This window comes from Moschus berezovskii, chromosome 8, assembly GCF_049115385.1.
Source record: "Moschus berezovskii isolate FMDL1 chromosome 8, NW_MosBer_1.0, whole genome shotgun sequence".
Taxonomy (NCBI): Eukaryota; Metazoa; Chordata; class Mammalia; order Artiodactyla; family Moschidae; genus Moschus; species Moschus berezovskii.
In genome coordinates, this window is record NC_142467.1 from 39,625,001 (window position 1) to 39,651,950 (window position 26,950).

The 26,950-nt window shown below is 40.7% G+C and overlaps 1 protein-coding gene and 1 non-coding gene across 7 annotated transcripts; one reads left to right on the forward strand and one right to left on the reverse strand.

The window, feature by feature from the left end:
• The first annotated feature begins 5,758 nt into the window (after positions 1-5,758).
• On the forward strand, positions 5,759-26,689 carry PWWP2A (PWWP domain containing 2A). 6 transcript variants are annotated; one of them, XM_088838528.1, is made up of 3 exons: positions 10,945-12,540; positions 14,823-14,983; positions 24,004-26,689. In XM_088838528.1, exon 3 carries the CDS (start codon positions 24,071-24,073, stop codon positions 25,682-25,684), a length of 1,614 nt encoding a protein of 537 aa, XP_088694654.1. In that variant the 5' UTR covers positions 10,945-12,540; positions 14,823-14,983; positions 24,004-24,070; the 3' UTR covers positions 25,685-26,689. The 6 variants fall into 6 exon arrangements, with proteins under 6 accessions (XP_055287329.2, XP_088694655.1, XP_088694652.1 ...); XM_055431354.2 differs by lacking the exons at positions 10,945-12,540; positions 14,823-14,983 and adding an exon at positions 5,759-6,410; XM_088838529.1 differs by lacking the exons at positions 10,945-12,540; positions 14,823-14,983 and adding an exon at positions 7,295-7,335.
• Positions 18,117-18,246, reverse strand: LOC129559662 (small nucleolar RNA SNORA33). Its single transcript, XR_008686605.2, has one exon. It is a non-coding gene; the product is annotated as a small nucleolar RNA SNORA33 (small nucleolar RNA).
• Positions 26,690-26,950: the final 261 nt, after the last annotated feature.

Here is a 26,950-nt window from a genome sequence, read left to right on the forward strand (position 1 = left end):
CTTTATCTTCCCTGGGTAGGGAAGATCCTCTGGAGGAGGGTATGGCAACCCACTCCAGTATTCCTGGCCTGGAGAATCCCATGGACAGAAGAGCCTGGCAAACTACAGTCTGTAGGTTCACAAAGAGTTGGACACAACTGAGTGACTGAACACATACACAAAATGTGGTACTCTGGAGAACTCAGAGATCAAAATCTGTTTGAGACAGTGAGAATCTGCTTGATTAGTCAGCTGGATTTCTTATCCCAGCCATTCATCTCTCAATCCACCCATCCTTTCAACAATTTGTCCAGCCAAACAACCATTCATTTGTTACGGTCTGAATGTTTGTGTCCCTCCCAAATTCACATGTTGAAATCTCAACCACTAGGCGATGGTATTAGGAGGTGGGACTTTGGGGAGATGATTAGGTCACTAGACTAGACTTCCCAGGTGGCACAGTTGTAAAGAATCTACCTGCCAGTGCAGGAGATATAGTTTCAATCCCTGGGTTGGGAAGATCCCCTGGAGTAGGAAATAGCAACCCACTCCAGTATTTTTGCTTGGAACATTGCATGGACAGAGGAGCCTGGTGGACTAGAATCCAGAGAGTTGCAAAAAGTCAGATGTGACTGAGCACTAGGTCACTAAAACAAGGCCCTTATGAAAAGAGACTAACGCCTTTATGAAAGAGGCTCCAAAAAGCACTCTTGCCCGCTTCTGCTAGTGAGCATACAACAAGAATTATGCAAGCTGAAACAGGGCCCTCATTGAACTGTCCTAGCACCTTGATCTTGTATTTCTAGGCTACAGACCTATAAGAAACAACTTTCTGTTGTTTATAAGTCACCCTGTCTGTGGCATTTTGCTCTAGCAGCATAAATGGACCAACCTTTCAACCATTCATCAAAACTTCTCTCAATTCAGCAACAAATGCCATGTGGCTACCATTCTATAGGGGCTTCCCTCATCGTTCAGTTGGTAAAGAATCTGCCTGCAATGCAGGAGACCCTGGTTCGATTCCTGGGTCAGGAAGATCTGCTGGAGAAGGGATAGGCTACCTACTCAAGTATTCTTGGGCTTCCCCTGTGGCTCAGCTGGCAAAGAATCCACCTGCAATGTGGGAGACCTAGGTTTGATCCCTGGGTTGGGAAGATCCCCTAGAGAAGGGAAAGGCTACTCACTCCAGTATTCTGACCTGGAGAATCCAGGTCGCAAAGAGTCAGACACGACTGAGAGACTTTCACTTTCACTTAATCCATCCCACAAATACCAAGGGCCTCCTCTATGCTGACCCTATGCCAGGAGAAGCCTGAAGGCAGTGGAGACTAGGATAGAGCAGCACATGTAAAAGCTGGATTCTCAGTAGATCTGGAAACCGCTGAGGGCAGATCCTTGGTTTTTAAGTACATAAAAATCCTTGTATTTTAAGTACATAAAATATGACTTCTGTTTTCCTTTCCACATTATCTCACTCACTTATCTTCTTGCTTATTCCTCTTCAACCACATTGAATGAGAGAGATTTCCTACTCATTAGGGTTGACTCTTGCGACTTCATGGACTGTAGCCCACCAGGCTCCTCTTTCACGGGATTCTCCAGGCAAGAATACTGGAATGGGTTGCCATTCCCTTCTCCAGGGGATCTTCCTGACCCAGGGATTGGACTGGGGTCTCCTGCACTGCAGGTGGACTCTTTACCATTTGAACCACCAGGGAAATCACACTGATCTCTCTGTTTCTGGAGTAAACCAAGCCCTCTTTTGTCATAGGACTTGAGCAATTGCTGTTCCTTTTGACCCAAATGTTCCTTCAGCAATGTCAACAGCTGGCTCCGCCTCCTTCTTTTTAAATATATTTATTTACTTAGCTGCGTTGAGTCTTAGTTGTGGTATATGGGATCTAGTTTCCTGACCAGGGACTGAACTCAGGTCCCCTACATTAGGAGTATGGAGCCCCAGCCACTTGATCTCCAGGGAAGTCCCTGGCTCCTTCTTAATCCTTTGCATTTTGGTTAAAATGTCTTGTCCTCAGAGAGGTCTTTTCTGACCACCTTATCTAAAAGAGACACTCTCTGCCCCTCCTCTAGCTACTCCCTATCACCTCATCCTGTTTATTTCTTGTATGGCATTGCTCACAATTTGTAACCATGTTATTTATCCATTGCTTATTTTCTAGCTCCTTAACTAGAAAAATAAGTCCCAGACAGAAGGCTGACATGTTCCTTCTGCATGCTTTCTGACTGCTAGCCCGGTAACTGACATATAGTGTGTGTGTGCTCAGTTGCTCAGTCGTGTCAGACTCTTTGCGACCCCACATACTGTAGCCCACCAGGCTCCTCTGTCTATGGGATTTTTCCAGGCAAGAATACGGGAGCGGGTTGCCATTCCCTTCTCCTGGGGATCTTCCCGACCCAGGGAACCAACCCGAGTCTCCTGCATTGTAGGTGGATTCTTTACCACCAAGCCACTTGGGAGTCCCCAACTGACATATAGTAGGCCTTGAATATTTATTTGTTGAAAAAATGGATAAAAGGTCTCCCCAGTATTAGAAGGCTTGAAGAGCAGGGGAGACCAGACCCCAAAAGATAAAGTAGGAACAGAGAGAGCCTTGAAGGACAAGCAGAAGGGGCTAGGAAGCCAGTAGAGAATCTTGAGTTTCAGACTGAAAATGGTGATTTAGAAGGGTTACTTGGTATGCCACTACCTGCTATAAATCCTTAATTTGAAGGATTTACTGCAGTATCTTGCAGTGAATTCCTGCAAGAGGTAATCACATCCTAGAACCTGAACTGTATTTTTTCTCCCTGTGCGATATTATGCAATGTGGGAAGTCAGTGTGGGTCTCCAAGTTTCATAGAACTATATGTTATGTTTAATTGATTATGTTGAAATATAGAAAAGCAATCATGGTAAAAACTCTGTAAGGTGGGATCCATGGCTGTTTCCTGCAAGAGATCTAGCCTTCAGGGGACAGATTATTTGTTCAATGAATGAGTGAAACAATCATGCTCTTGGAAGGACCTGCGTTCACTCGAATCTGTTGCTAGCTATCTGTGTGATGGCTAAGAAGACCTGTAACCAGGCTAAGGATCGGTTTCCTCACCTGTAGAACAGGGAGAAGGTTTAATTCACAAGGTTTTAAATGAGAGTTTATGGGGAAAATCTGTGGTACAGAGGGGTTCAGTACCTTTATTTCCTTCTGTTATTTTGGAGATGCTGAAACTGCCCTGACTGGGATTTCCTACTTGCCTTTCTTAAAAGCTCCAAGGCTTGAAATAGGGCATATGGTGATTTTTCTTTCCCATTTTCAATCCTTTCAATGTAAAACTGCAGGGTTTTTTTAAATTGAAGTATAGTTGATTGATAATAAAGTGATTCACTCATATATATATCTATATATTCTTTATCAGGTTATTTTCCATTATAGGTTATTATAAACTATTGACTATAGTTTTCTGTGCTATACAGTAGGTCCTTGTTGTTTATTTTATATATAGTAGTGTGTATTTGTTAATCCCAAATTCCTAATGTATCTACCCCCCACCCACCCCCCAAAAAAACCAACACAAAATCTTGGAATTCTGACTCTGCAATTTACTATATGACCTTGGACACCCTTTTTGTGCCTCAATTTCTTTATTTATAAAACAGGTGTAATAACAGTTGGGCTTCCCTTGTGGTTCAGTGGTAAAGAATCTGCCTGCAATGCAGGAGATGTGGCAGGAGCCATGGTTCCATCCCTGGGTTGGGAAGCTCCCCTGAAGGAAATAGCAACCCATTCCAGTACTCTTGCCTGGGAAAGCCTATGCACAGAGGAGCCTGGTGCACTTACAGTCTATGGGGTGGAAATAGAGTTGGATACAACTTAACAACTAAATAACATTACCAGTAACTGCCTTATAGGAGTATTTTAAGGATTACATGAGGTGTCATACCAAGTGCCTGTACTAGTGCCTGGCACATAGGGGATGCTTAGTAAGTATTGGCTGTGATGAGTCTTTCAGTTCAGTTCAGTCACTCAGTCATGTCCGACTCTTTGCGACCCCATGAATCACAGCATGCCAGGCCTCCCTGTATATCACCAACTCCTGGAGTTCACTCAAACTCATATCCATCGAGTCGGTGATGCCATCCAGCCATCTCATTCTCTGTCGTCCCCTTCTTCTCCTGCCCCCAATCCCTCCCAGCATTAGAGTCTTTTCCACTGAGTCAACTTTTAGCATGAGGTGGCCAAAGTATTGGAGTTTCAGCTTTAGCATCAGTCCTTCCAATGAACACCCAGGATCGATCTCCTTTAGAATGGACTGGTTGGATCTCCTTGCAGTCCAAGGGACTCTCAAGAGTCTTCTCCAGCACCATAGTTCAAAAGCATCAATTCTTTGGCGATCAGCTTTCTTCACAGTCCAACTTTCACATCTATACATGGCCACTGGAAAAACCAGAGCCTTGACTAGACGGACCTTTGTTGGCAAAGTAATGTCTCTGCTTTTTAATATGCTATCTAGGTTGGTCATAACTTTCCTTCCAAGGAGTAAGCGTCTTTTAATTTCATGGCTGCAATCAGCATCCGCAGTGATTTTGGAGCCCCCCCGAAAATGAAGTCTGACACTGTTTCCCCGTCTTTAGAATTCCCTTTTTCACTCCTAATTTTGGTAACTTTTCTTCCTTTCCTCCTGTAGGCATTCTCAGTGCCTACGATCTCTTCTGGAGAAAAGGCTCACTCTGAGGTACACTTTGAGAGAAGCGGGTTCAGTAGAGTCTTCCAAACAAATCAAGAGACTTAAAGTGGGAATAGACAAGTAGGGGTATTAGGACACTGAAGAGAGAGGCTTTTTGCACCTGTAGCATACAAGAAACAACGATAAAGGCTGAAGCAAGAAACCAGGTGCGACCACTTTCCAGTAAATTTGGGTTGAAAAATTGCTGTTCATGTGGAAGTCCAGCAATGCCTCAGAACTAGTCTCTGAAACATTCATCAGCTTAATCCAGTGTGCATGGTGTTCTTCCTGTTTTCATTAGCATTTTCCTACTTTGAAATAAGTAGGTGCATTGTTCCTAGAAAGTGGAGAGTACTCAAGGAGACACTCCTTGTGTGGGAGCTGATGCAGCTGCCATGAGGTTATGGAGAATGTCTTTCACATCTTTCTATCGCTAGCACTAGTACAGTGCCTAGCATAGTAGGAGCTCAAAAAGTGTTTGTAAAATGATCTTCAAACTTTAGTTGGTCCTTCCCAAAGAAGCTTCTCTTGCCCACACGCGGCCGCAAGCAGGTCCGCTCCTAGAAATAACATTTATTCTAAGGACCTCTGCGCAGAGATTCTTGGGAAGCGGTTACCCTCCCTCATTACCTCGTTACTCCTCCCCTCTGTAGCCTTTGAAAGAACAGGCACGCCACGTGATTCCCTCCTTTATCCCACCTCCGAGAAAAACCTGGTTGATAATGGGCAGGAGCATAGGCCAACCATAAGACTTTACTTTCTCTTGCATCCAATAGAAAGAGGCGATTGGTACAAGGCTCAGCTTTTGTGACTTCCCTCGCCCCCTTTGAGCCCGCCCCCCCACTTCTCCTCCAAGATTCGACATTTGACAACTCGTCTGGCCAATGAGAAGTTCCTATTCTGTATGAGAAGGCCGGACCGACTGAATGATAGACGTCCCTACCTGACCAATGAAATGTCACAAGTGCGGGAGGGGTGTAGGACAGGACCAATGGCGCGGTGCCAATAACGAGCATCGGGGTAAGGGCGGGACAAAACTGTTTGCTGGAGGGAGGGGAAGGCCTAGGGAACCAAGCAGCGCTGCCGCCGCCGCCGCTACAGCCCGAGTTGGAGGAGGGAGAAGCCAGGAAGAAAATGGCGGCCGTGGCTGCAGAGGCGGCAGCGACTGCAGCGTCCCCCGGGGAGGGGGGCGCCGGCGAGGCCGAGCCGGAGATGGAGCCCATCCCCGGCAGCGAGGCCGGCACTGACCCCCTCCCGGTCACGGCTACTGAAGCATCTGTGCCGGACGGCGAGGCTGACGGGCAGCAGTCCTCTCCTCAGGCCGACGAACCGCCGCCGCCGCCGCCGCCGCCGCCGGGGGAGCTCGCCCGCAGCCCGGAGGCGGCGGGGCTGGAGCTGGAGCCTGAGGAGAAGCTGCCCGCCCGAGTGGTGGAGCCGGCGGCAGCCGCGCCTCAGGAGGGGCCCAGCTTGCCACCTTCTCCCGAACCGCCGGAGGAGCCCCCGGCTCCCGAGGAGCGCCAGGAACCGCCGCTGCCCCAGCCAGCAGCCCCGGCTTTCGTGCCGCCGGCGGGCGGGGACTCCGCGGTGTCGCAACTGATTCCCGGCTCGGAGGTGCGGGTCACTCTGGACCACATCATTGAGGACGCGCTCGTTGTGTCGTTCCGCCTCGGGGAGAAGCTCTTCTCTGGGGTCCTCATGGATTTGTCCAAAAGGTACCGCGCCCGCCCCCAGCAGTCCCCCGGGACGCCCCGGCCCTCTCGGTCCCCGGGGAGGGAGCGAGCCCGGGCTGCCCCTGTACACCCGGCTCCCGCCTCTCAGGCGTCCCGCCGCCTGCGCCGCCCTCGAGTACCGCGCGGCGCGTGGCGCGCGCTCCGAGTGGGGCCGGCGCGTGGGGCCGCGAAAGGGCGATCCCTGCCCCAGGTGGGCGCCTGGAGGCAGGTGTGCCGCCAGGTGGGGGGCACGAGTGCTTGAGGGGCTCCCGGGTCTCACCCCCCACCCCCGACGTCCCAGCCTCCTTTCACACCTGACCCTGGCTCACCCACACTGAGTTGGGTGGGTTAATGCAAAACGCAGAAGGATTTTCGCAGATTACGGGGTACAGGGTGGGGAAGATTGCTGTGTTCTGAAATTGATCTTTAATGAGGTTGGAGAAAGGGGTGTGTGCATTGGGGTTCCGGAAAGGTTAACTGTCACTCCTTATAAAGGGAAGAGCATTTATTCAAAACGAACCCTTTGATTGTTATTCTTAATGTTAGAACTAATTCCCCCTATATAACTGTTCAATACGGAAGCATATTTGGGTAATTACGATAAATTTTAAGAGAAGTTTAAAGAAGAGATGGGATTTTCGTTATTTAACTTTTAATATCAAGATGATGTGGTATAAAAGTGTTCAAATACTAACTTCTAAAACTGGATACAGTTTGAATGGTTGAATTCACCCATAAACCTCTTTAGCACATTTTCATTTCTTACATTTAAGTTGTTTTGGGGCTTTGGTTTAGACAGGTGAAGATACTGTGTTCTGAGTCTAGAATTAAGTTAACCTTTTTATTCTCTTCTTTTGCAGATATGAAGTGCAGAGACTCCCATTCACGGCTCTCCATTCTGTTTCCTGCAACAGCACACACTCTGATGGTATCTCACCTGTTTAGAAATGGCTTATTTTAGTGTGCTTTACTTCTAACTGCTTGCCCTCCCATCAAGACACAAGAATCTTTCCTCGTTTGGGGAAGAAGTGCATAATAGACGTATGGGAAAAGATGGGAGCCTTTATCATTATCAAAAATTTTTTTTTAGTTTTATATTTATAAAGAATTTTGGGTTAGGACTTTTGCACTTTTGTTTTCATAAAACAGAAAGCAGAGTAAGACCAGTGTGCTTTCTACTGATGTATTTATTAGCAAGAGAGAGAATGTATGGTCAGTAGTGTGTATGCTATTGAATCAAACAGAAGTGAAGGGCAGTGATTGTGTGAGAATCTGGATTTCAAATCTGCAAAAGGAAGGTGCAAAAAGGTAAGTTGTTTCTGGAAATGGAATCCATAGTGCTTTCCTGTTTTGAGGTGCTCATTGTCCAGGTGTTTTGTTTGTTTTTTAAAATTTTCTTTCATAGGAAATTGCAGTTCTATTTTACCTACAGTACTAATGAATAGCAGCTTTTGTAGCTCTTGTTAGGAACATTTTACATTTTAATGTTTGGAAATGAAAAGATCTGTCATTAAAGTAGTTTTTAAAAAGCCATTAAGGGAACCATATTAACTTTTCATTCCACAAATATTTATTGAGCACTTTTATGTAAGGCACCCTCCTAGCTATTCTGAATACCATATGTATGAGACACAATCTGACCCTCCTAGAAACTTACATGGGAGGCATAGGATATTATGGAAGTGGTGAGGAAATAAAACAGTTTTTAAAATTTAGCTCTTCAAGGAATTATTGGATCAGTGATTGATTAGTTGAATATACTTTCATAATACAATTTTGAAAAATGGATCTGCCAATATTAATTTGTAATCTATGCTTACTTTGATTGCATACTTTCACGCACAGTTTTGGGGTTAACTGATGATCCAGGAGGGAAATCTTTACAGATTTTACCAAGACTGTGAGTATAGTCATCAGTTGCTTTAAAAATCATTTGTATCAGGAATTCCCTCGCTGTCCAGTGGGTAAGATTCTGCACTCTCACTGCCTGGACCTGGGTTCCATCCATGGTCTGGGAACTAGGATCCCACAAGGCCGCATGACCACAAGATAAATAAAAATAAGTTGTTTCCTATTTGAATTGGCCATTGAGTGAAACCTTTAGGTAGAAATAACAACAGCTTCCTCTATATGGGAAAAGAATATGAAAAAAATAGGCATGTGTATGTATAACATTCACTTTGCTGTACACCTGAAATGAACACAAAACTGCAAATCAACTGTACTCCAATATAAAAATTAAGAGCTTCCCTGTGTTTTTTTTTATTTTTGAGTACCTGTTAAGTAACAGGCTTTGAACCTCGTGCTTTAATCTTCATAATTCTGGGGATATTTTTCATTTATATGGGAGGAAATTCCATCAATTTGGCTAGTTATTTAGCTTGAAAATGGCAAAGATTCAGATGCAGTTGATCTGATTCTAAAGCCTGTGCATTTTCTAATTTCATATTAGAAAAGCAGTTGGGCTGGCAAATTTCCTGTTAAGTAGTAAATAAAGAAGTATATGCTTCTGAAATATATGCTCATCCTTCTGTTATAATAGATACATGGGATAATACAGAGGTTGTGTACATTGGAGCCAGGCCGATATTTTTAGTCAGCTCATAGCCATAGAACCTGCTCTGGAGACTCCCCGTTTTCATAGCTGTATACTGGGAACGTAGTAAGCTCTGAGGCCTTGGTTCTTGACTCTTCAGTGAGATATCAGAAAATAATTAACATTTGGGAGGCTACTAGGTGCATCATTGTACTTGTACTTTTCTTCAGTCTTCCAATGGGCCAGTTAATGCTTTTATTAATTTTTTTATTCTGACATGTGTGGCACAGAAATGTCTTTTAAAGTTGGAAGAGTTGTTCATGTAGAAAGAGTGTCTGATCCTAGAGTACAGGATTTTATATATATATATATGTGGCTTGATCAAGAGTCTGCTTTTTGTAAGCATTTATTTGACATTCTTTACCTTCCTGTCATTGAATTATTTTTTGCTTTATTTTTAGAATTATTTGATTGAAGAAGACATTTTTGAAGAGAATCTTTTTGTGGAAAAGGAGCAGGACACATGTAATTAAAAGAAAAAAAAACTAAAGAAAACAAAGTGGTGCTGAATGGTACATTGATCTGGACAGAGTTTCAGGGTACATGGGTGCTGATTTCTAGCATCTGCCTCTCCAGTTAACACCTTGACTTTGGGCAAATCTCTTTGCCTGTCTGGGATTCAGTCTCTAGTCTTCATGAGGCTAATTTCATTTTGACTTAAGGCAATTCACTTTAGACACAAATAAGCAAACAAACTTTATACCTTAGTTTATAGACCTAAATAGGGTGACCAAGTGGTCTGGTTTTTCTGTACCATCCTATACAGGTACCTGGTTTCCTGTACCTGGTTTGATTGTCATCTCCTTTCTTTATTCAAAGTAGCTTGCTTTGGCAAGTAAAAAACATGGTCACCCTAAAAATGAGGATATTTGAATATCTAGTTAAAACAGATTTTGTGTAGTGGAGTACTTATTTGAAACTGAATGCCTTTAAGTTGAGGCTTGCATTATTTAGTTTATTCTAGGCCTATCCACTATTTTATCCTCAGCCCTCTTCAGTTCAGTTCAGTCGCTCAGTTGTGTCCGACTCTTTGCGACCCCCTGAATCACAGCACGCCAGCCTCCCTGTCCATCACCAACTCCCGGAGTTCACTCAGACTCATGTCCATCGAGTCGGTGATGCCATCCAGCCATCTCATTCTCTGTCGCCCCCGTCTCCTCCCACCCCCAATCCTTCCCAGCATCAGACTCTTTTCCAGTGAGTCAACTGGTGGCCAAAGTATTGGAGTTTCAGCTTCAGCATCAGTCCTTCAGCCCTCTTAGGTAGTTTAAATTAACCCTATCTACTACTGAATTCATTAGCAAAATCTAATGACAGTAACTAGCAGATAAAGTAATCAAGTAACTCCCAAATTTAGTTTGGTTTTCCTATTGTCTTTTCTTCCTTAACCTTATGCTTTTGAAATTTTGACTTTGGTACGTTTGTTTCTTCATTTAACATTATATGGTATTATATAGTAAGCATTCCTTCAGGTTGCTAAACTGTCTTAATGCTTATTTTAGACAGAATAATCATTGGTTGTATAATATTTGTTTAATTTTCTTATGGTAAATGAATGTCCATGGCATTATGGTAAGTGGATGTTCCTTGCTCTGACATATATCAACTGTTAGCCAGATTTGTTTTATCATATGCACACCTCCACTGGGTTGCTGCTGCTGCTGCTGCTGCTAAGTCACTTCAGTCGTGTCCGACTCTGTGCGACCCCATGGACGGCAGCCCACCAGGCTCCGCCATCCCTGGGATTCTCCAGGCAAGAACACTGGAGTGGGTTGCCATTTCCTTCTCCAACGTGTGAAAGTGAAAAGTGAAAGTGAAGTTGCTCAGTCTTGTCCGACTAGTAGAGACCCCATGGACTGTAGCCCACCAGGCTCCTCTGTCCATGGGATTTTCTAGGCAAGAGTACTGGAGTGGCTTGCCATTGCCTTCTCCGAATCCACTGGGTTATTTTGAAGCAAATCGTAAACATATCATTTTACCATAAATATTTTGGTACAGATCTCTAAAAAGATAAGAACTTTAAAAATTTAACTGTACTACCATTGTCACATCTAATATAGTAGCAATTCCTCCACATCATATATGCAGTCAGTGTCTCAAAATTAACATCTAAGTTTTGTTCAAATCAGAATTCAAGTTTATACACTGCAATTGGTTAAGTTCCCTAAGGTTTTCATTTGTTGTTCTCCTGCCATTATTTTTATTCCCTTGCAGTTTATTTGTTAATCCATAGCCTTTTTGGTAGAATTTTCTACATTGTGAGTTTTTTCCAATTGCATCCCCTTGGGTGTATTTCCATAACATTTTAAAAATAGTTCTTTTCCCTCAGGAGTAAACAGATGGGACAACTGTACCCCCCTACAGGCCCCCAAGGGCCTTGTTTTGGGTCAGCAGAAATGATACGCTATCTCTTGCCTGCCTGCAGACTTCTAGGCCTCTCCCCTAAACACACCTCCAACTTTAGTAATTCCAAACATTGAAAAGCTTAACCAGGCAAGATAACTTGCTGAGGGCAAAAGCCTGCAGCCGGAGCTTCTGAACATGTAGTTTCTCAGGCTTCTAAATCTATACTTGAAACAAAAGAAGTCTTTCTATAAGTTGTGACTGACTCTTTGCACCACCCCCCCCCCCCCCCCCCGCCTTCTCTGTCCATGGGATTCTCTAGGCAAGAATAGTGGAGTGGGTTGCTGTTTCCTTCTCTAGGAGATCTTCCTGATCCAGGGATCAAACTCAGGTCCGCTTGGCAGGCAGATTCTTTACCACTGAGTCTTTTGAAGGGACATATGAGACCTATAATGGCACCCCACTCCAGTACTCTTGCCTGGAAAATCCCATGGACAGAGGAGCCTGGTGGGCTGCAGTCCATGGGGTTGCTAAGAGTCAGACACGACTGAATGACTTCACTTTCACTTTTCACTTTCATGCATTGGAGAAGGAAATGGCAACCCACTCCAGTGTTCTTGCCTGGAGAATCCCAGGGTCGGGGGAGCCTGGTGGGCTGCCATCTGTGGGGTCTCACAGAGTTGGACACTACTGAAGCAACTTAGCAGCAACAGCAGCAGCATGAGACCTGTGGTTTCTTTCTGTAAGAGGGATCTTTAAACTGTTTACTATTCTTCACATCTTTAAAGTTATAAAGCCACGTTGAAGTCCTAAAAAATCTTTCTGATCCCATATTTTGGGAACTGATATGAATTAAGGGATCATGAAGTAAATGCTTACACTTAAAAATCCTTGCGTGTTTTAATTTTGTGGTACATTCTTATTAAAGATTGTAGCTAGTTGTATTTTGGAAATGATCTTTTACAAATATTGACTTTTGTTTGTGTATGCAGGTTGCATTAACAAGAACTGAGGTGCTTTCTTTAGACAACTTCAGATTTCACTAAATTCTTAAGACAATTTATAGATTTACTTGTTTTTTTTAAGGAAATATAAACCAAGACAATGATTTTTTTTCTTTACAGACATCATGAAACGTATGGTGCAATAGCCCTACTTTTGGTGGGAAAAATATACAGCCATTCTGGTGAAGCAGTGAGTAGTGGTATAAGTAGCTTATACTGAGTGTCCAGGTTGAGAATTTAGGCCCTGAAGTAGTATGCTTGAATGATTGTGTTGAGTTGTGCATATTTAAAACACTTAAAAATGTTTTTTATTATTCTGCTTATATCCAAACGTGTTGATAAAGAATTTCCACAGTAAAATTGCGTAGAGATGAGTGCCAATCACTTTGACCCAGACAGCTTTAGGACAGCCACTGCTGTACTTGTATATATATTGTATTGAGAGTGAGCTCTTCATTGCTGGTTGAACTGCAGTGATTTTTTTGGAAGTGATTAGTTACTGAACATTAAAAGTCTAGTTTGAATGTAAAGAATCTTGTAATATCATAGTATTGAAAATGAATTTTATAGACTAGATAACTAGATGTGTTACACACAAATTATGCCAGGCATGTTATATTGGAGTTGGGTCTCCAATAAAATGAGGTTAAATTTCAGCCTTTTATGTGTGAATAAGACCATACTTCACTGTGTACTGTCTTAAAGCAAAGCTCTTGATGGAACTAGGTTTAATCTTCCTAAGATCAGCTTTTCTGTGGGGGGCCATTAAAGAATTTGTGTTCATCTTCTTTGTTATGGCTGAGTTAATTTCACATTGATTAAAAATGAAAGATATTTTTAGTAGTTAACTTGTGCCTCTGAAGTACATCCTTGTTTCTTGATATTTATTGGTCAAATTCTATCTTAATTCCCTCATTAGTTTAGGCACACCAGCAGAACAGAGCTTGCTTTAGTGACAGATCATGCAGGAAAGTGGAGGTTAAATTATACTCTGGATGGATTTAATAGAGAATGTTTTGGCTAAAATCTTTTAGGCAGTTTTTCTCAAAACAAATGTGCTTTAAGATTTCTGAGCTTCGCTCCACCAATTTGTTTTTAACAAGCTGATTCTGATACAGATGATTCTTAGAGCATATTTGGAGATAACTGACTTTTAGGGGTAGTTTTGCCAAGATAATAGGACCATAAATTTGTTAAACCTGTTTTTAAAGTTATTGGGTAATTTGATTGGAATGTAGTTACAAAGTAAGCAATACATGGGCCACTTGGGTGGCAGATCAGATCCTTTGTGTAGAACTGGTAATTAGAAAATTGTTCCTTAAGTCTGGTTGCCCACTAGAAGTTTAAGAAGTCAATTTTTGTCTCTTTAACTTTGGACCAAGGGACCGTAACAAAATTGTGTGGTTTTTTTTAACCTTTTGAAACATAATTCCTATAATATTTGACTTTTCTGCTTATTCCCACCATCTAAAAAGGTTGCCAAGCTTTATTTTCCATAATTAACAATAGTTACTATGTATTTCCCACTCCCATTCTAGGCACTGTGCCAGGTACTTTGTATATATTGTTTCATTTTACTCTAGGAAGTCCAGTGAAGTTAAATTCTATTAATCCTCATTTCACAGATTAAGACACCAAGGCTCAGAGACTAAGTTAATTGACTAAAACTAAGTGGTAGGAATTAGTGTATTGAAGACACCTTTTTGCTTACGGACTAAGATGAACAGTTGATAGTCACAGTGGTTTGTGAGAACTACATTTTGTGATTTGAATAGGAAAGCACTGAGGAACTGAGGAACCATTTTTTTTCTTAAGTCTTTATTAGATGTGTTACAATATTGCTTCTGTTTTATATTTTGGTGTTTTGACCAAGAGGCATGTGGGATCTTAACTTCCCAAGGAGTGATCAAACCTCCCTGCCCTGCATTGGAAGGCGAAATCTTAACCACTAAGTCCCCGAGGATGCATTTTTGAATGACATACAATTCTTTAAGATTTACAAACAGTACTCTTGCCTGGAAAATCCCATGGATGGAGGATCCTGGTGGGCTGCAGTCTATGGGGTCTCTACGAGTCGGACACAACTGAGCAACTTCACTTTGACTTTTCACTTTCATGCATTAGAGAAGGAAATGGCAACCCATTCCAGTGTTCTTGCCTGGAGAATCCCAGGAACAGCGGAGCCTGGTGGGCTGCCGTCTATGGGGTCGCACAGAGTCGGACACGGCTGAAACGGCTTAGCAACTTAGCAGCTGTTCTAATACATTTAACTATTTTTTCCCCCATTACCATTTAGCTTGCAGTTTTGGTGGGGAGTTACCCTGGTAGGTAGAACTGGCAGAGCACTCTGTCTCTCTCCACCAAAAGTAGCTGCTTGACTTTAAAATGTGAACTGCTTTTCAGTTAGTTCAATTTAGTGAACTCTTTGGGGCATTTTTGAAAATGGAGTTTCTTCTTCATATATGGTCCTAGGTCTTAAATGTTTTGCCTTGGTTGGCCTGGTCCTGGCAACAGTGGAGTGCACTTCATGGGAGGAATCACAAAATGTCAGATTGGAAGCTTGTTGAGCACACGATCACATTGATTAAGTGCTGGATGATTGAATTGGAAAAGACTTTAAAGACTAACCTATAGTAAGTTGTTGGATATCCTATTTGTGGTAAAATAGAAATAGTGAAATTAATTGAATTCGTTGCTTTTAAAAAAGTCCATCCATTGAGAAATAACTTAGACCTCTATGTGATAGATCCTATTGGATATAATACAGAAGAAATATCAAAAGTACATAGAAATCATAATGGAAACATAGAAAACTTAATACTGTGTATTGGTGTCTTAGAGCCAGGACCAAGGGAATTCTTTCCAGGTGTTTGAAAACTCTGATGAGTATTTATGTTGATAATTAAGATTCTTTTATTATACCAGTGTTCATTTTGAAGTATCTTTCTCTTAAGTGATGTTGTACTAAAGTGAAGTCAAGATTTGTCAGCTCTTAAAAATATTTTGCCACTTCATGGTCATTATCATTTTCTTGGATGGTTATTTTAAAAGAGTTTACTGTTAGGGAGTTAAATAATTTGAATACCATACAGATGTTATGACCATTTTGCTTTGAAAAAGATTGAAGTGTGTTTTCTCTATAGTAGTTTCCGTATTTCCAGAATATCCAGGTAAGTAGTTGTTTTTAGAGCAGCAGTTACCAGCTTTTTGGCACCAGAGACTGGTTTCATGGAACACAGTTTTTCCATGGACTGGGGTAGGGGAGTGGTTGCAGGATGATTCAAGTGCATGACATTTCTTGTGCACTTGATTCTATTGTTATTATATCAGCTCCACTGGAGATCATCAGGCATTAGATCCCGGAGGTTGGGGACCCCTATTTCAGAGGATTAGTTGAGCTTAAACTCTAAATTATTCACGATTAACCTCTTTTTTCCTTTTCCTCCAAAAGCTATATTTATGAAATGGAATTGCATAGACTTTTTAGAAGATGGAGTAGATTCTTAGTATTACAGAGATATTCTTTTAAAACTTATGCAGCCTGTCCATGCTCCCCACCCCTAGTTATTTTTTCCTGGCATTCTTGTTCATAATATGTGGATGTTTTTTTATGTTGCTGAAGTCATCGTCCCTCCCTCCTCACCCATTTGGGTACCCACAGTCCCTGAAGATTGTCTTTATAATACTTGGGGCTTTTAATTAAAAATATCCATTCACTTGGTTAACAAAATTGAATATATTTTATTTTTTAAATATTGATTTGTTTAGGCTAGGCTGCACAGCTTCCCAACCAGGGATCTTAGTTCCCCAACCTGGGATCAAACCCATGCCCCCTTCAGTTGAATGCAGAGTCTTAACAACTAGACTACCAGGGAAGTCCCAGATATGTATTAATTTTACTATAATAATAGTTCAGTTCAGTCGCTCAGTCGAGTCCGACTCTCTGCGACCCCATGAATCACAGCACACTAGGCCTCCCTGTCCATCACCAACTCCCAGAGTTCACTCAAACTCATGTCCATCGAGTCGGTGATGCCATCCAGCTATTTCATTCTCTGTCGTCCCCTTCTCCTCCTGCCCCCATTCCCTCCCAGCATAAGAGTTTTCCAGTGAGTCAACTCATCGCATGAGGTGGCCACAGTATTGGAGTTTCAGCTTTAGCATCAGTCCTTCCAATGAACACCCAGGATTGATCTTTAGAATGGACTGGTTGGATCTCCTTGCAGTCCAAGGGACTCTCAAGAGTCTTTATTCCTAGTATACAGTAATTATGTATACTCTTAATTAATCTTGACAATTCTGTCAAGTTACTTCAATTCCAGTATTGAAAAAGCTCTGAAACCAATTTTCTGTTAAATTTTTTGGTGGCAAAACCTAACCTGACTGAAGTTATATGAGGATATTATATGTATTTATCCCATTTAGCATGAAGTTGTTTCATTTCACCACTGAACTAGTAATATGCTTGATGAATCAGTGCTTATAATCTTTTGAAAGCTGGGAAAATTCTGAGGCCTGTCCACCTCGATGGGGTTCAGAAAACAGTATGTGGGCCTGTTAGCTCCTCCACTCCCCTAGAGGTGGAGGAGAGGGGTTAAGTAGCTTGATGAAGTGAGGGGAAGCAGTAGTAGTTGTGGTTAAGATTCTGATTTGGGAGGCAACTGCCTAGGTTTGTATCTTGGCTGTACTGCTCACTAGCTGTGTGTTCTTGGGAATGCCATTACACTCTGCTGTAGTTTTTCATCAGCTACAGATTGTGATGATTAATCAGTTGGTGTAAATAATTGAGAATAGTGCCTGGCACAAAGTAAGTACTATATAGTTAACTGTTCATAGTTTTATGAAGTAGCTATTAGGTGGCAGAACTAAGATGACAGCAGCTGTTACAGTCATTTAAATAGGTTTGCCTGAATAGCCACCCAACCTAATGCATTGTGGCCCTCAGTATAATCTGCATCTTCAAATAACTTGAAAAAGTCGGTAAGCTTCAAGTAATACTGAAGTATAACTTTCCTGTTTTAAAATATAATGACATTTATATTTTATGAAGGAGTGAGATAACTAGGAGTTTTCATGATGGATGGTGAGGGATGTGTCTCAATTTTTCTTCCCAATAACCCCTTGGGGCAGATGGATTTTGAGGGAATTATGGGCTTTGTCATGAAGAGAAAGTTATAGTGTCATTTGGGAAATTTAGTCCTGCTTCTTACATGCTTCTAAAACATAATTGAAAAGGGCTCACTTTTGATGAAGACAAATTTCAAACTTAGGAAAAGGAAGATGTTTTGTGTTCTTTTTACTTATTAAATGGTGGGACCAGACTAGAACAGCTGAACTTTTTAACAAGTGATTTGTACTTTTGGTCCCATCACTATGTAATCAGAAACCTTCACTGGCCTTGTCTTCTTAGGAGACTAGTATTCTTCATCCCTCACACTCTTACCTAACCCTCTCTCATACGCACGCTCGTCAACATGTCCTCTTTTCCCACCATATGGATTATCTGTATTTTATTGCTTGTGTAAGCCTCTGAACTGTCTCCTATGGAAGGGGGTGTCAGTTTGCTGACGGGTAATTCCTGTGCTGCATCTTTTCACCTGTTGGCTTTTTACTGTACCTGCTCAGTTTTTTGCTTTTTTATTTTTTTTTCTAAAAAACATGTGATTTTACTAAAATTTACAAAGTCCCAAGTTGTTAGCACTAGTTACAGTGAAGCTTTATAAAAAAAATAGCACATCTTATTAAGTATTTTCCACTATTAAAATGCCTTGTAGCCATTTTCAGGGACCTTAATGACTTCAGTGTCTTTACGGCTCGCAACATGGCTTTCCTATTGCCAGTATTTTCTAAATTTCTGCAGAAACACATTCAGGTAAGCAGATTCTTTGGCTGGCTTAAGTTTTTTGCTTTTTTAAAACTAACTTTGGTTGGTTACCAACATTCAAAAACAGGCAGCCTCTCTGCCACTGCTGTTTTGCTCTTTATCTAATCTGCTTGGGCCCTCCCAGGTGTAGTCTGTTGCAAGGCTCATTGCCGCATCCCTGATCCTCAGTGCTTTCTTTCCCTCTAGTCTAGAACCTCTTTCAGCAGGGACTCTTGGATTCTGTCTCACCTACTGCAGTTGATCCTAGGGCTGGGAACTAGTTTTATACTATCTGACTAATTAGCATACTTGTATTTGAGTAGATTTTGTGCTTAGTGGTACTTGAGGTGAGTTTGTGGGCGTTTATTCTTAAGCAGCACAGATTTTCTTTTTTATACACTTTCTTTGGAAGCTTTTTTTCCTCCTTGTCTCATCGGTGCCACAGCGTGTAGAAGCTTAGTTCCCCGACCAGGGATCGAACCCGTGTTCCCTGCAGTGGGTGCATGGAGCTTTAACCACTAGACCTCCAGGGAAGTCCCTGCTTGAAAGTTTTGATGGAACTGAGGTGTAAACTAAATTTAAGATTATACTTTTAAGAATAATTTTTAAACTTTGAAATAATGTCAAAATAGAGAACTTAAACCCTTATCTAGCTGCACTGATTTTTAACATTTTGCCACATTTGCTTTATCATTCATTATATAAACATGTTTTTCTCTTGAACCGTTTGAGAGTAGGTTGCATACATCATTCTCCTTTACCCCTTAATATTTGAGTATTTATTTCCTAAGAGCAAAGATATTTTCATACATACACAGCATAGTTTTCAAATTCAGGAAACGTTGATAAGAGAACCTTTATCTGTTTTGTAGCTCACGTTTCATTACTTTGTCAATTTTCCTAAAAATGTCCTCTAGAACTTTTTTTCCTTGAGTAAATGTACTTCATTTAGTTGCAGTATAATATACAATGTATGAAATGGGGACTATTCCTCCCTTTAGCTGTTACTTACTCATCAGAGGCTCAGGTTATACAGGCAATGTTGTGTGCTCAGGGCACCATGTCTGTGGTCATGTGGCTTCATTGGTGATGTTCACTTTGAGTCTTCTCTCAGGTCAGGGTGTTGTCCTATTATTCTCCATCATAATTACTATTTCCCCTGCAGTAATAATTGCTTTATCACCATGGAAATATACTGCTTCTCATCAAACTTGCCCCTCTTCATTAGACAATTAAAAAAAATTTAATTGTGGTAAAAACAAAATATACTCTTTAAGTGTATGTAGTTCAGCAGTGTTAAGTACATTCATATTGTTGTGAAGCAGATCTTCAGAACTTTTTATCTTACAAAACTAAAACTTTATACCCATTAAGTAACTCCTGTGAATTTGACTACTGTAAGTGGAATCATACTGTCTTTTTATGATGGACTTATTTCACTTAGCATAATGTTTTCAAGGATAATACATGTTGTAGCATGTGATAGAATTTCTTTGGATTTCTTTCTTAAGTCTGAGTAATACTGCATTGTCCTTTATCCATTTGTCTGTAAATAGGCTTTTCGGTTGTTTCCATCTTTAGTCTGTGGTGAATGCTGCTATGTATGTGTGTGCGCAAATATCTCTTTGAGAACCCTTTTTTTTTTTTCCCCAGTTATTGGCTAAATACTCAGAAGTGGATGTGTTTAATTTTTTGAGGCATAGATGTATACTGTATTTTATTTTTATAAAATTTTTTATTTCACGTAGCTGACTATTAAACTAATTTCATTTGACCTAACAACCAATCTTGCAGAGATGCACTGTGAACCAAAATCAGCTTGCTTCAGTTTTCCCTCCCTTATGATTGAACCTATTGGTAATTTAAGGAGGGAGGTAGATGTTCTGAAAACATCTGCTTGAAATGAGTACATCTAGATATTAAAAAAAAATGGGTTAATTGCATATAATTTTTTCCTACTGTAGATTTTTATAAGATAAAAGAATTCTGAGAGAGAATTTGTCTTTCTTTCATACACTTGATTGGAGGGAGGTTTGGTCCAAATGGAACACTGGAGTCTGTCTCAACTAACTTGCCTAAACTTCTTTTCTGAGCATTTGTTTCACATCTGCATTGGCTGAAGATTCTTTTTCATAGTGATTTTCTCTTGCTTTGACACAAAATAACTATTAAGCCCCAGTATTTGCCCTCAGAATTTTGATACTCATTACTTCTAGATTATTAAGATGATCGCTAGTTTTAAACTAGTTCTGAACTAGATGCACAGGAATCCGCAGAGGTAGGGCAGGGAGTCTCCTGTCTACTTTATATCCCAAAGCTATTTTTAATTAAGCTATAATACCGGAATAATTTTCCTTTAGAAGATTTGGGTACTCAAGATTGGAAATGAATAGGAGTTAGAATGAGTTGTTGCTAATCTGTTAGTAAATATCCTCATGCTGCACAAGGAATGGGAGGGGAAAGAGGAGAGATGGTTTGAATCTTTCTACTCAACTCTTGAAGTATTTGTAAAAAATTCTTTTGGAAAAAGCTCATGCAAGGGATACTAGTCCGCTTTCTTCCTCTCCACTGATCATTAAAATCTTCCTCTGCTGAGGTCACCCTTTTTGGTGAGCATTCACATGGAACATAAATATCTTCACCTTAGACAAAAGTAAAGCAGATATACTTGCTAAAAATTTAGATCCTATGTTCCACCCTAGGAGAGTCTTCACATTCAGTCTTGGGGCAGGGCTTAAGAATCTCCCTTTTCAAACACCGTCGAGTGGTGGTGTGTTGTAGATTTCTCCAATCGTATTTGAGAAATGAGATTTTAGGGTTTTTAGGAGAAGGCAATGGCAACGGACTGCAGTACTCTTGCCTGGAAAATCCCATGGACGGAGGAGCCTGGTAGGATGCAGTCCACGGGGTCACTAAGAGTCGGACGCGACTGATGCGACTTAGCAGCAGCAGCAGACCATAGTTTTGTTGCTACTTTATAGTCTTATTAAGGTTACAGTTTCATAAGTCATTGGCTTTCACACTTGAGCATAGTAACGAATATATTTTATCTGTGACCCCACGTGTATACACATATACATGAGACAGATGCACTGCAGTTACATATATTTATACTTTTTAAAAAATTTAAATCATAGACATGACTCACAAAATTGATTTTGCAACCAGCCTTTCCACACTCAGTTTGAAAACAGCCTTGGTATTAAGTGTTCTTCCTGGAACTGTAACCAAAATGATCACTAAGATGGAGTAGGACATTGATGCCCTTTTCCTCTTAAAATAATTTATCGTTATGGTTCTTTTTGGAAGTTCTGTTATCAGTTAAAAAATATTTGCCAATCCACTACCCACAATTACCAGTTAGGCTTCTTTCTTTTTTTCCCCTCTCTTTTTTGGCCTGCAATTTCCATTATCATTATACAGTTAAGTGCCTCTCTATGTTATTGAAAATATGTAATACTTGTATTATTATATGCATAAGAGGGAAAGGCAAAAAATCTAGTGGGGAAACTAATGTTCTTATTAAAAACTCCATGAAGGTGGATATGTCAGATTTCACAGCTTATTTGATACAAACAGCTTTAAAGTAATTGGCCAGATGATAATAAGAGATACAGAAAGGATCTGAAACTCAGGTAAATTATTAGTTGAAAGTAAGATTAAATTACTTGAAAAATGGTTAACATTTATTAACCTGTTAACTTCCCTGAATTCTCTAAGGTAGGAAATAGTGCTATTCTCTTTTATACAAGCAGAAACTGAATTTAGAAGGGATTAGGCCTGCCTGAGGATACAAAGTTGTTAAAAAAATTAAGATGATTGCAGTTTAGTTATCCCTAATGAAAGGAAGGAAATTTGTTCTTTTCGCAATTATGGAAATAAGTGAAAGTATAATGGGGCAAAATGATGGCTTATACAAATTAGGGAATTCTGTTAATACAAATAGTGGTCTCACCTCATTAAGTTTTTTATGTAGCTCCAGAATAAAACACAAAAATACCTTTGCCTTCCTGTCATCTTGAAAAAGTGTTGAGCACTTACGTATAAGGGCAAATTTAGTCAGGAAGCAAACACTTGGGTACAAAATGCTATACTGGAATAGAAAGCTACCTAAATTTTTTTTTTTTTAATTGAAGTGTACAGTTGCAAGTTAATTTTGCAGTCAGACATAGTGAGGAATTTGTCCTTCCTTTGTGGATTAGCACAGACCCAAACTTGTCCCACCCTAGGTAAAGAAGGCTTTCCTCTTCCTTTGTAGCTTATATTTGCTAAAAGTTGCTGGTTTGTGGTAGTCAAACTAACAAAAGACTTCAGGAAGAAAACCACTCAGGCCTTGGAACCAAATGTCCTGGTGTTGGCTTTTCCTGTATCCCTGCCCAAGTTTAGGTATCTGTAGCCCCAAGAACTCAATCTTAAGATTTCTTTCCAATGAAGAATTCAGTACATTTTCAGGGACATAAGGATGGTTTAGAGAATGTGAGAACCAAGACTCACCCATTCTCCAGAAAAACAGATCTATACAAAACATTTGCATCTAATAAGGTCAGGGGTTCTAACTGACTATTTGAAGCCAGTTCTTGGGTTCTGCGCACTTTTGCTTTAGAGGATTGGCATTAGAACTGTATTGTGTTCAATACTGTTTTACTCAATTAATGCTTAAAATTAGCACTTAACATGTACTTGATGAAATTGGTAGTGTGATTTTTATGTGCAGGATTCTGAGTATACAGCAAGTTTAGATTTAAGGGTTCTTGATGTTTAGCTCAGGCAGATTAAACCACAGCAAGTCTACCTGAGAAGCAAGGTTATTTGACCTGTTCTATTAGAAATTGATCATTGTAGAGATTTTTGTTCTCTACCATTGCTTCACAAACTGGTTTTGGATCTGTAAGGGAGTTCTGAAATCCATTTAATGCATCTGACTAGCATCAAAACAAATGAAAATAGACCAGAGTAGAAAAAAATACAATTATGTATAACATAAGGTTAAGTATTTAGCGATGCTTTTGCTCAGTTGTGTGCATTTATATATGTATGCATGCATGTATACATGCATAAACATTTTATTGGATTACAATGTGAAAATATTTCTTAATGTGTGATGTGATTTTAAAAAGCTCGAAAGTTGTAGTTCTATAGCTCTCTGCTTTTGAGGTTATCTGAATTTCTAATATTTCTGTGTTGTTTCTCCCCAACCCCACCCCCTTGGGGATAGGGCAGGGGGATGAAGGGGATGAGCTAGGGTAGAACAGTAGAGAAGCAAATACCTGTGAATCTTTAGGGTTTAAACAGTATAGTTGAAATAGGATTTTACTGATTCAATATTTTGGAGTAGGTAAGGCCAAATTTGCTTTGTGAAGCTTTTAAAAGCTATTATATAACCAGAGGAAGATCCATATACTACACATAATTTATAGTTGCATTTATTGGACATGTCTGTAGTTGAGAGAGGGTTACAGCAAATGACATTAAATATTAAGCTATCTGACAGAACCTCCTTACTGATTCAAGACTGAAGAGATCTATTTTAAATAACAGCAGCTATCATCGCATTGGTTAGAGCAACTATTGAGTATTTCCTGTTGAGTGTATGCCAAAATGTAAGACCAAAAAAATGGAATGGTATGCTTTGGGACTTTTGTGGGGAGGTCCATCTGTAGGTTTTTGGATTGTTTTTTAAAGTGAAATAGCTTTCAAGAAAGGTCACATAAACAGTAGGTGGTCTTTCAAGAAATGGAATTGTAGATGCTAACTTAATGCTTTCTTTTTTTCCTTTCATTTCTTTCAAAGGTTTGGGCCCCATGGGATCCCTGTGACAGTATTTCCCAAAAGGGAATATAAGGATAAACCCGAAGCCATGCAGCTCCAAAGAAATACATTCCAAGAAGGGACAGAAGTCAAGCGTGAAGTGAATGGTGCTGTTCCCAATGACCCTTCTCCTGTCCCGCCTCCTGAGCTCAGCTTGGCCGAAAGCCTGTGGACTTCCAAACCACCACCTCTCTTCCATGAAGGAGCACCTTATCCTCCCCCTTTGTTTATCAGGGACACATATAACCAATCAATACCTCAGCCGCCTCCTCGAAAAATTAAGCGACCCAAACGAAAAATGTACAGGGAAGAACCTACTTCAATAATGAATGCTATTAAACTACGACCCAGGCAAGTTTTGTGTGACAAGTGTAAAAACAGTGTTGTTGCTGAAAAAAAAGAAATTAGAAAAGGTGGTAGTGCAAGTGACGCTTCTAAATATGAAGATAAAAAACGGAGAAATGAAAGTGTAACTACTGTGAACAAAAAACTGAAAACTGACCATAAGGTGGATGGGAGAAACCAAAATGAAAGCCAGAAAAGAAATGCTGTGGTTAAGGTTTCAAATATTACTCACAGCAGAGGCAGAGTAGTCAAAGTTTCTGCTCAGGCAAATACATCAAAAGCTCAGTTAAATACTAAAAAAGTGCTCCAGAATAAAAACATGGATCATGCAAAAGCTCGGGAAGTGCTGAAAATTGCCAAAGAAAAGGCACAGAAGAAGCAGAGTGAAACCTCTACATCCAGAAGTGCACATTCAAAAGTCCATTTCACACGTCGATATCAGAACCCTAGCTCAGGCTCCCTTCCACCCCGGGTTCGTTTAAAGCCCCAGAGGTACAGGAATGAAGAAAATGACTCTTCTCTGAAGACCGGGCTGGAGAAAATGCGAAGCAGCAAGATGGCACCCAAGCCCCAGTCCCGTTGCACCTCTACCCGCTCAGCAGGTGAGGCCCCTTCAGAAAATCAGAGTCCCTCCAAAGGCCCTGAAGAGGCCAGCAGTGGGGTTCAGGACACAACTGAAGTGCTTGTGCCTGGTGAGCAGGAGGAACCGCAGACACTGGGCAGAAAGGGCAGCAAAAGCAGTATCTCTGTTTACATGACCCTAAATCAAAAGAAATCTGACTCTTCCAGTGCTTCAGTGTGTAGCATTGATAGCACAGATGATCTGAAATCCTCCAACTCTGAGTGTAGTTCTTCTGAAAGTTTTGATTTTCCTCCAGGCTGTATGCATGCACCTTCCACCTCCACTTCCTCCTCTTCAAAGGAAGAGAAAAAGCTCAGTAATTCCTTGAAAATGAAAGTCTTTTCCAAAAACGTCTCTAAGTGCGTCACACCAGATGGCAGGACCATATGTGTAGGGGACATTGTCTGGGCCAAGATATATGGCTTCCCCTGGTGGCCAGCCCGTATTCTTACCATAACTGTGAGCCGGAAAGATAGCGGCCTTTTAGTCCGACAGGAGGCCCGTATTTCATGGTTTGGGTCTCCAACAACATCTTTTCTGGCTCTTTCGCAACTCTCCCCCTTTTTAGAAAACTTCCAGTCACGCTTTAATAAGAAGAGAAAGGGCCTGTATCGCAAGGCTATCACAGAGGCAGCTAAGGCTGCCAAGCAGCTGACCCCTGAAGTGCGGGCTCTGCTGACACAGTTTGAAACGTGAACACGGACAGTAAGGTAGGCAAGAACCTTTGGGAGGCGCCCCAGGTTTTCTAGTCTAGTGAGGGGTAACTTCTACGAGACAGCTTGGCTAAACCCGAGAGAGAAACTGCACTCAGTTGGCTGCTTTTTTATACTTAATCTTATAGCCATTTTTAGACAGAGAAGCTTAAACTGAACAAGCAATCAAATTTTGTGTTTAGGAAAGGAGATTTTAGCAGTATTTTTCAGTTTTGAAGTCTAAAACCATCCCAAGGCATAGGAGCCATAGCCTCAACTGAAAATGAATTTTTGCAGGGACTGTTAATTGCCATTTGTACCTAGTACTGTGTGTATGTGAGTATGTATATACACACATGTACATGTATGTGTGTGTACATAGATGCATACATATATAAAATATTGCCTGTCACTATGTGACACAGGTTGCATATCTCGGATCTTAAGGGCTGGTGAGCTGGGGGGAATAGTGAGGATATTTAATGACTTCTTGTTTTTTAATTAATCAGTACTTTTTATGTGCATAATGGCACAGGAGTTTGACATTTGGATGTCTGACAAACTGAGATGCTTGCTGTTGAGTTGCAGACTGGGGAAGCAGCCCAGTCCTGAGGATTAAGACTGTGAAGGCTGGCTAGGTCCAAATCATCGCGCCCTCTCTCTTGTCCAGTGGAGACTTAACGAAAACTTTCAAACTTCTGGTTTGGGAGTTTAGATAGGTTTCTCTTTGGATATGTAAATAGTTGATTGCTAAATTTGGTCAGATTTCTCCTGACTGACTGGCTGTTCCTAAATTCTTAGGATACGTCCTGGTAAATTACACTTTGTGAATTAATTGTCATATATGTAATTGTTGCATTCTGGATGTACCTAGTTTGATAATTTTTAAATATTTCCGTTTAAGGTTATCTGTTTGCAGGTCAGAAAATGAGAAACTGTAATTGTGTAATGCTTTGAAATGTAAAAAAAAAAAAAAAACAAGCTGTAAATAAAATCGACTAAATCCAAATTATTTGTGTGTGTTTCTCAAAAAGCTTTGAAAAATTTCAGGATGGTAGAAAATTATTCTTTGTAATAGAATATAGAGAAGATGAAAAAAAATCACCTATATTTTCCTATTTGCCCTATCAGGGAATATATAATCTGAGCACAGATAAAATTCAAATGAGGGACTAATCAATATAGTCTTAAAATGAGGTTTTGTAATTTAGAGGTCTGATAAACTTCTAGATTTGAGCCCATCCTCCAGCCAGTTTCTCATAAGTACATG

Excerpts from the sequence above, each read along its gene's own strand:
- PWWP2A (XM_055431354.2), top strand. The coding sequence starts at position 5,833 with ATGGCGGCCGTGGCTGCAGAGGCGGCAGCGACTGCAGCGTCCCCCGGG. Across the intron at positions 6,411-24,003 it reads CTCATGGATTTGTCCAAAAG|GTTTGGGCCCCATGGGATCC; the intron begins GTACCGCGCCCG and ends TTTCTTTCAAAG.